Source organism: Schistosoma mansoni (assembly GCF_000237925.1).
Source record: "Schistosoma mansoni, WGS project CABG00000000 data, supercontig 0013, strain Puerto Rico, whole genome shotgun sequence".
Lineage (NCBI taxonomy): Eukaryota > Metazoa > Platyhelminthes > Trematoda > Strigeidida > Schistosomatidae > Schistosoma > Schistosoma mansoni.
In genome coordinates this window covers 1,933,559-1,943,574 of record NW_017386025.1, presented here as the reverse complement: position 1 = coordinate 1,943,574, position 10,016 = coordinate 1,933,559, and the positions used below count along the sequence as shown (strand labels likewise).

The 10,016-nt window shown below is 40.4% G+C and overlaps 1 protein-coding gene and 1 non-coding gene across 6 annotated transcripts; both read right to left on the bottom strand.

Annotated features, from left to right (window-relative positions):
* Nucleotides 1-828: 828 nt before the first annotated feature.
* Nucleotides 829-9,550, bottom strand: Smp_083340.1 (hypothetical protein; the record flags this gene model as incomplete). 5 transcript variants are annotated; one of them, XM_018790875.1, is made up of 6 exons in its annotated part: nucleotides 1,694-3,248; nucleotides 4,209-4,842; nucleotides 8,306-8,455; nucleotides 8,495-8,881; nucleotides 8,912-9,184; nucleotides 9,217-9,349. In XM_018790875.1, the coding sequence occupies 6 exons, from the start codon at nucleotides 9,347-9,349 to the stop codon at nucleotides 1,694-1,696; spliced, it is 3,132 nt and encodes a 1,043-aa protein (XP_018645891.1). The 5 variants fall into 5 exon arrangements, with proteins under 5 accessions (XP_018645893.1, XP_018645891.1, XP_018645892.1 ...); XM_018790877.1 differs by having other exon boundaries at nucleotides 8,306-8,881; nucleotides 8,912-9,043; nucleotides 9,077-9,184; XM_018790878.1 differs by having other exon boundaries at nucleotides 8,306-8,872; nucleotides 8,912-9,043; nucleotides 9,077-9,184.
* Nucleotides 5,531-5,602, bottom strand: Smp_tRNA_02076_Pseudo_CGA.1.1. The gene has a single exon. It is a non-coding gene (tRNA).
* Nucleotides 9,551-10,016: the final 466 nt, after the last annotated feature.

Genomic DNA, 10,016 nt, shown 5'->3' with positions numbered 1-10,016 from the left:
GACGTGAAACTTCGAATAACAGCCACCATACAGTGAACAACCAACTGTAACTATTACATTCGAACAGGAGTTCAGTTGCGACCGGATTGATTCAGTGGGGACGTTCCAGTTCGCAACGCCGAATAACCAACGTTTTGATCTCACAGCCTTAGTTTCTTCAAAATTCCGGATATGCCTTCTTGACGAATACCGACTTGGAAGGCACTGACGTCGACTGCCTCCAACCACCTAACAACAGACGAATGTGTCTGACGAACTAGACGCCACTACTTTCACACATAATACTTATTCATTAGGACGGCGCAATCTTAAAATACACTTACACTCCATTTATAACCTCGAAAAAGATATTAAAACAATGACACTTAGTATTGGGTAATAATTGGTCAGAAGGTAGACTAGAAATGATTTTCTAACTACCGTCAGTGTACTTAAAAAACAATTGGCTGTCATTACGGCGACCAATGAACTTCTAGAACATCCTATGGAGTATGAGAACGAGTTTGGAAATTAAGACAGCGCTATTACTGCGTCACCTTGGATATAATTTGGATGATCTGGATTTATCAAATGCGGTGTCTTACACAAGTGACCCCAAGTTGCTGTCTCTGAACACGAATTGGTAGGGCTGTTGACGTAACACATCAATTCAGTGCAGGAAGAACTACCCCGCTGACCATGGATAAAACTATCTTTTCTTCAGACAAATGATGAAAGTTCCTACAACCAACATGCTTCAGTGAGAAATACTGATATGCTCTTAAGTGCTAATGTACAGAAACGGCGTTATCAGCATTTAAAAAGCTATGAGAAGAACAAATACTCAGTATACACTTTATTTTTTGGACGTTTATTTTTAAAGAATCTGAATAATAACAAATGAGAATAAGAAAGTTTGAAGATAGTAGGAAACACTAAAGATTTGTTGCGACAAATTAGTTAGTAAGGTGTTATATACCGAAACCAGTAAGATAAACATAAAAGATAATGCGGACATTTGAGACTAAATGATAAAGGTAATATTTACAATGGACAGCATTCATGGAATGAACAAGAATTACTAGCGGTAAACTACAATTTGATAAATATACTAGTTGACATTAGGTGAGAAATGAGGAAACCTAATTTAACTTCAGGAGTTTGCACCCCACTACACTGGAAGACAGACGAAGTGCACTTACGGCATGAACACATGGAAACTAAAAGCATTTACAACTGTTGTGGACTATATCTCAAACAGCACAATTATCATGAGCACTAAATTTTAAAAGACCAGTTCTGAGTGCGAATAAAATACCTACAAGTGAATGGATGACAGGCACAGCCTGAACGAAAGTCATAAAACCTAGAGATTCATATCACAGGCAGCAAACCGTAAACATTTGTCCAATATTAGCTACGTATGCTATTTGGAGGTTCGCTTCGGAAGAGAAAATATGCATATTTTTAGTTACAAAAATAATTGGAAAATGTTAAAAACAAACGATTCAAGGCACAAACTGTGAATGCAGATAACACATATGCAAGAACTAGTGACTAGACAACTGCTAGAGCTGTGCAAAGAGATGATAGATAACTGTCTGAAATTTTAGAAATGTCGCTAGCTATTAAGGGATAAAATGTTATAAAGAATCTGTGGGCAAGGGGAACTGTACACTGTACATGTGGTAAAATCTTTTGGAAAGACGTAGATTTATGTTTGAGTATTGTTTGTAGGTATTCGTTTACCCAAAGCCAAGTTACTGTTCGATGGCTGTGAACCTGGAACTGAACTATGATTTACACTGATTTGAGAATTGTGTCCGGTTGGTGTGTTTATTGCTGTCACGTTCGCGTTTGAAGTGACCGGTGACTGGTGATTTGTGAAGCTATGTGGACTGCTCAATGAATGAGCATGACTGAACACTTTCTGAACACCAAAGCCAGAGACATCGGGACCAATAGTTAAAGTAGGAACTGTTCCAAAGGCTGTTGGGAATGAGTGAGAGGACGTAACTGCGTACAACCCTCCGTTACCACTCGGATTATTGGAAAGCGATAGGCTCGGATGAGCCTGAGTGAGTGCCACATACGGTTGGTAAGGATGCGTCGGAACGATACCACTGTTCGCACCAGAACCTTGGTTGAGCGGTATCCACATCCCGCTAGCGTGTGCAGGAACGGAACGGCTTAACAGTGAGTTTGTGCCTGGCGGACAACTAATCGGAGGCGTGAAATAAGCGTTAGTTTGGCCGGGATGAGCTCCTGGAATAAACTGGAGAAACACAGCTGAATTAGGAGCAGCAGAAGACATGTTGTTAGGATTCCCAACAGAAGGTACATACGTCCCAACGATAGGCGCCGGGCTACCTGGAGTGGCAAGGCGGTATAATGCGGATATGAAGGACGCAGTATTTGGATCTGATGGAGGCAAAACTGCAGTGCTGGGCCCTGACGCTAACAAACTACACTGGTTGGCAGCCGCAGCCATAAACGCAGCCGCCTGATTTTGAGTGTAAAGTTGTGGACAATGGAAAGCTTGTGCTGGTCTAATTGTAGATTGTTGACCGAGGTCGGATTGGTAGAACGGAGAAGTTACTGATGCGTGCTGTTGTGAGGGTGAAGAACTAGAATATATTATGTTCCCTGGTGAAGTGTTTGTCAAAATTCCAAAATTGTTCGGAGTTAAGACGTGAGCTGAAGATTGAATGTAGTTCGGAAGCGAATTATGTGGAATGGAGTTCATGGATTGACCCGAAACTCCCAAAACCTGTGTTGCACAAGGAAAATGGGTGTTGTTACTGCTTGCAGAAACCTGACTTCCAAATGAATGAGCCGAGACCGGACTTAGAATTGAGATGCTTTGATTTAAAGGATCAACACTGGGATGTGTAAGGGGTTGACTGGAAGCTGTGGATACTTGCACAACAATTGTGTTTTGATCAGAAACCGAAGTTGCCAAACTTACACCTTGATTAACAGGACGCACATAGCCAAACTCGACGGATGGAGAACAGCCTTCGTTGAAATGTTTTACCAATGTTGGACAAACTCGAGTAATTCCAGTTGGTGATCCATCAGGGGAAAGCACAACCAACAAAACGTTGCTACTGGAAACGGCATCTAGTAATTCGGATTCAGTAGCAGACACCCAACGGAGTCTATTGAATTGTAACAGCTCGGTTAGAGGGCAAACATCTTGATTGGCAGTTAGTATCGCACGTAAGTGGGAATCACGTTGTAAATTGCTTTCACTGAAGTAATACTCGCTAAAGGAATGAAAACACAAAATATCATCAATCTGTAATTCAGGTTTATAATATATATACTGATTTGCTGAAGGATAATTGTACGTTGATGGACTTAACAACTCACAAATACCAGAGATCACATCAAGTTTTTACGCTTTCAACTAACTGCAGAATTAACCTAATCCTATTTAAACTTATTTCAACAACATAAGGGCATGTAACTTTTTAAGCACGGGGTCAAGGTATTCACGATAAGTCAGAAGCGACTGTTAATCTCTAGGTGTTAACTGAGATATAGAAAGCGATTGTTCTGAACGCTCCAACCCAACTAAGCTTAAGTTACAAGACGATCTGTACAATTAAGTGACAACTGCCTGTTACCAATGGAACATTTTTAGTGTCAACAATTGAGGTAGAAATGATAAGGAGTATACTATTTAATTTCCAAAACCTCTTTTTCAATTTAAAACAAAACGTAGCTTGCTAACATCTCCCTTAAGTGCAAAAATTGCAGGGCATTGTAGCAATATATTATTTGTACATTTGTAACTCTTCAAGAACTCATGTATTATAACTACGTAACATCTGTTTGGAATGTGCAGCTGAACATCAACTTAATTAAACCATAACCACTGATGTGACTTATCGTGGAGGATGGGCCACTGATCAGCAAACCATTAAACCAGCAGTGACAAAACTCTACACGTGATGAAAAGAGGAATACATAGTTTGATATTTTTGTGATGTGAGTAGAAACCAAAGACGTCACGTCGTATTCCCATAACTTTACTTTTATACATGTACATAAAGATATTTATCCATTTGCCTAATTTTTTAAGAGATTCTGTGTAGAAATACCACAGCAACCAGACAGTATCGTTAGCTATTAGTGTGTGGCTCATCTAAGTACCTGATGAATGAGTTAATTATTACAACAGTGATTAGTTAGCATGAATTGTAAAACAAAACCCAACTTACACGTGATGCCTAATATAATCCAGTTTCGATAGGAACTTTAGAAACTTGGTTCGATTCACATTTTTTGGGACAAAAAACACACGATCCTCAACTATGATGATGTCGTCAGCTTTTATTGGTCTTGTAGGTGCATCATCGCTACGAGATTGAGATGACGGATTGGACAAGTCATTTTTGTTAACAGCTGATTCAGTGAGGTCGGCCAAGTCGTGATTTGACGACCCTAGAGCATCTTTTATGGCAGCAGCAACTGCACGATGTTCTCGGAGGCTTGTGGGAAAAACTACTTTTTTCCATCCCACTTCATTAATGTATGCGATCACCTGAGTTACGTCAACCACTTCAGGGGTATCAGTTGGTTGTTCTGTGCCTGTAGAAGTCATGGATGATTGTGGGTTGAAACTGGGATGTACAGGCTGAACAGCTGATACATCAGAAAGGATAGGTATGGGAAGATTTTCGACCGGAAGATGTGGTAGAGGTCCAATAGGATGTTGTATTGTCGGTTGAGTGGGTAGGATTTGAGTGTTTGCTAGCGACACGGTAGGAATTATTGTGTGTGAAGCAGGTGTTTGGGCAATCTGTAAGGCAGGAGTCAGCATCGTTGCATGTGCCCCTGGGATGATATATGTAACTAAACAACAAAAAAGAACCAAAGGTTAATTAATCGACTACTCTGGTCCTCGATCAATAAAGACGCTATTAAACTTGGATGAGTGCTTGGTGGATAGCTTTAGGCTGATATCCGAACTCAAAAGTTCCTAAAATATTACTTGAAATTCGAATTTTCTAATCAACATCATCTAGTCATTGGTTTGTATCGTGTATGTAGACAGCCATAGTAAGGAGATTAAATGTGCAAACACTGACTGTATAAGAACTAAAGTTAAATTTACTTATTTCCTCTAAGGAATAATTTCTTAATTCATTCGCTTAGACATAGGCGGCAACACTATAGCAACGCAGTCCAAATAGTTGTGGAACGTACGACTATGCTTATCGACTTATTTACCACATTGATTTATTTACTTGGTTCTGGGTCCCTTTTGTAAATGGGAGGAGTGCTGATACTACCAGTTTGCCAACATTCAAAGACGGAGTAGGGTATGAGCCTGGAACTTGGTTGCTGAGGGTTCAACAGTTGAGCAACTTTAGTACAGACAACTAACCACTAAATAAAACATCAGGAAAGACAGGGGTGCAGCTTTTCTTTAAGTTGAAAGCGTGAGTTAATTGAAGCTAGACCACCATGGAAAACCTGGAAACACTGGACGGCCGTTTCGTCCTATTATGGGACTCCTCGGCGGTGCGCATCCACGATCCCGCTCCCGCGAGATTCGAACCCAGGACCTACCAGTCTCGAGCCGAAGCCCCTAACCGATAGACCACTGAGCTGGCATCCAACGGTGTTAATGTCTAACTTAAACTGATCCACGAAGTTGAGCAACCATTCACCAATTGTCTTCAGTGAGTTCCTATCTCACAACAGACGTGGTTTCTTTAAGTGTTTATTGACTGATATTTGACGCGAAAGATTAGAACTAGACAGCAATTCTATTTTCACGGTACCTATATGAAGAGGTTTTTAAGACGTGAATAAAATAACATTGAGTAACACACTAATGTCGTTTTTAAGTTGTGTCACACAATCTTCTTTGGGACAATGATCTCGACAATCTTCTACTTGTGAACAAAATTTACGAGTAGCGAAATTTTCGCAAGAGGTCTTTTAGACCAATGAAACTGAGAAATACAATCAAATCAAAGAAAAATTCAACAAGGCAATGCGCTCATAACAACCGTGTACAAACAGAAAACTAGAAAGCCGAGTTTGATCCTGTCAGCTGAGGATCCACAGTCAATGTAAACGTTAAATTTACCCTCACATTCCATGTCCAATTACTAATCACATCAATGAATCTTGTGTTTCCTAATACGGCAGAGGACAGTTAGAGTAGATTAGGACCATCAGAACGGAAACACTTTGAGAACCGAATTAAGCCAGGGAGAAGTCGGGAGTTTACTCGTTTTAATCCTACGAAATACCGCTTTTACTTTGACTGACTTGATGCAAAACTCTGAACACCCTCATTATTTTGCTTTTTATACCAAAGTGTGTTTGGAGATGCCATCAGTAACTATAAACGCACTTGCATGCTGCACATACTTAGCTCATGATACATGATATCCAAAGAGATGTTTGGAGTTTGTTGATGTTAAACTATTAAAAGTAGATTTTAATTGGTGTACTTTCATGTCTATGTCCAGTGATTCATATACTTGAATCTGACTTAGACCATTAAATAGTAACGTTTGACTTTTGCTGACACTTTAAGCCGTGAATGATAGGAATCGCAAAAGCAAAATGTACGTGATGCCGCAAAATGATGTGTTATACTGAGGTTAGTATATCAAGAGATGAGACCAGTTAGCGAAATCACTGGTTTTTGGAATAGGTTTTGAGATTAAACGATTATTCCCTGAATGGGACTTGCACAGCAGCAATAGTATATGATTGAAGATGTTGGGTAACGACTCGAAATTAATCAGTGGCACATTTCGAAAACATTCTAGATGAACAAATTTTCGATCACCCCACCAGAACTAAAGGTACGCAGCGCACTATAACCCAAACCACGGACCTCAAAGTCTTTCGGATGAGATGATATAATACCCCATTACAACTCGTGAATAGCAAGATCTGAGTGATACGAAAAATTACATCAAGTAGGTAAAGCAACCGAAACCTGAAAACTAACAGGATCATGGATTATCAATAGGAATACGCATTGCGTATAATCAAACTAAGGAATGTCATAAACTAACCGTATGTGTGTAATACACTAAACATTATCGGATCTAATAAAAACAAACAATATGCAAGCTGTGTAACTAATCACAAGAAGTACTACTTCTGACGAATTTATTTATTTATTTGAACGCAAATATTGGTACAAAGGAGCACCGAATACATATACGCCACAAGTTACTTGATTTGTGCGTGGTCTGTGATACTGCTTGAGTTCCCAGACGGAGGCAGGTCTAGGAGGGGGTACACCTGAGCCTTCGACTTGAAGGCCTGATACACAAGGCAGTGGAGCAACGTCGGAAGACGCAGTACCATGATAGCCGGTCACCAACAATCGGTTCACGCGCCACTTGTTTCTCGGGATCCTGGGGCTCATCTGCACTACTGGTTTGGAATCAGGGTTCTTTAACCCTAACACGTGGCTCCTCCGCGTTCAATAACCTGGTCAAAGGGCCGGACACTCCCTTTTCGTCCTCTAAATTTTGTAAACAACACCTCCACCGCGGGAAGGCAGTGAGTAGGACTTCCCTGGCAGTGGCTGAATATGCGTAGCCACGTGAGAATATTTTGAGAGAGCGATAAAAATGAATAGAAAGACTATATCGCCAAGAAAAATTTAATAGCGAGTACTATGTAGGAGTGACCCCATTAACTTAATCACAATATCAAGACATTAAAACTCTGGCATGAATTGCATTTGAGACACGTAAACTAGCACTGAAAATAACTCTTGGCCAAGCGCTTACGTGAACCTAATTCAACAGTTGAAGGCGTCACATATGTGGAATTTACGGACATCTCTTGTATAGGCTGGTGATTTGTAATGGGCTGTTGACGTAAACCACTTTGATTCGAGGATCGAATTAGTACTGACAATCAGTCAGTCATCTAGAACGTAGGATCAGGCAAAAGCTTATCACTAAATTCATAATAGTTACAATAATGGTAGTAATATATAAGGACATAGTGCAGGAAGAAACTATCAGATGGTAGGAAGAAAGCAATTTTAATCTGTTTAAAGGAAGACAGAGTGTATACACCTACGCTATTGTGATCGATTTTTAACCATGTCGCTCAGGGTCTCCAACCATTGGTTACGATAATCATGCTGACCCCAACCAAGTACTCTGCATCTACTAACACAACTAAGACTAGAAGTTATGTGACTTCAAGCACTGATGTCACTGACGCATACAAGTTGTTGGGTGGCGAATATATCAGCCGACGATGTTGCTGAACATATAATTAGAGCAAACATCCGTAAGCGCATAGCATGAATATTACTTACTTTGAGGTAGCGTTTGAAAGGGAATAAGAGGTTGAATGGAGGAGTTTGCAACCAAAGTAGAATGTGAATTCAAATTGTGATTATCAGTTTCGTTGGGAAACATCGGTTGGTGCTGGCGTTGGTACGATCGCCTTGCACGGCCAACGGGACCTGCATCATAATTAGATGGGATGTTAGTTGGCTGGCTACCCGACTGCGACGAAACATTAGATCTCTCGCGATAAACTTTGCGAGGTGTTGGATTAGGCATAGAGGAAACCGAGCTTGGTTTGTTATTCTGCAAGTCTGTGTCTGTTTGTTGACCTGACACCTCAACTGATTCTGACAGATGTAAACCGCGATCTGAAACCTTTTCGTCGTGAGATGATACATCCGTACTCAGATTAGCATCAACTGAGACGCTACATGTTTCACTTGTTTGAACTGGACTATTCTTTTGACTGGGTTCATTTGGATTTTCTTTAGGTTCACTGACTGGTCGTATACTTCCTAAGCGACCAGGATGACGATAGAACCCATTGCTGTTTCGACCTCTGTTTGCATCAGGTAAGATGCGACTTCGATAACCTCCATAACCTGAAGAATTACATAACATAAGTCGCTTACCCCTGCGAAATGGCCTGACATTATTATTGGTGTAGTTAGCTCCGGCAAATGGTCCAACGGTATGACGGCCACGCCCTCGAGGAAAACCACAAGTAGTGTCATCTACTTCGTAATTATGCCACTTTAGCTTCCCTGACAGGAAATATACATTACTCCTCAACTCACTTTTGGGCTTTTCCTCTGCAATGCGAGTAATCCGTCTCTGTTCAGTGGGTGCCGAGGGTTCAGGCCAAGCGTCTGCTTCCAAAGAATTGTTTTCAGAACTAGGGACTACTGGGGGGAAATAAGCATAAGTATTAACTTACTTGGCTTCCATGGGTTACCCTTAGAACCCTTGTCTTCGTCTCCATTTGCACGCTGAATGTTAGACAAGTCGTTGTGACCACTTTTCTCAGACCGCACGCTTAGCTGAGCAAACTTCGAAGAAAAGTCACTCATTACAGAGGTCTATAGAAAGCCTGTAAAAGGAATATTGGAAGATTATTAGCACAAACAGGTTTAAGACTTGAAAAACCTTAAGAAGTGGATCCAGACTGAAAAAATACACAGAAATCTACAGTGCCATTTTGAAATACTAACAGCGAGAAAGGATGCCAACACCAACCACGACTTACTGAACCAACACAGTCAAAATAATGTGGCAATAGAGGAAGAACATACAGATAAACAAAATCTTCATTCTGTAGGTGAAAGCCGTAATAAATCTTTATTTGTGAAAGGAGATGCTATTAGGTCACATGGAATAATGTTACGAAAACATGACTTTCTAAAGTATTCTTCGAGCCTTAACGTGCTCTGGACAGTGCAAAGTCTAATATACAAAAAGTTATAACTCTTGTTTTAGTCACCCAAAGACCAAAAATGATGAAAAACTAGTCGACAGTCAGAAAGATTGATCGGCAAATAGCACATAAAGAAGTTGTTTTTATTCCCATGGGATGTAGAGAAAGAGTCGAACCTTCTTTCAGACGAATTAGTAGGTGTCCTTCTTCCTCTAACGATTGAGAATTTCAAAATTCTTAGACTGTGAGTAGTAGACCGTCTGAACATATTTTCGTGTACACTGTTACATGTCCTGACCTTAAATGATGCTCTCTTATTAGTA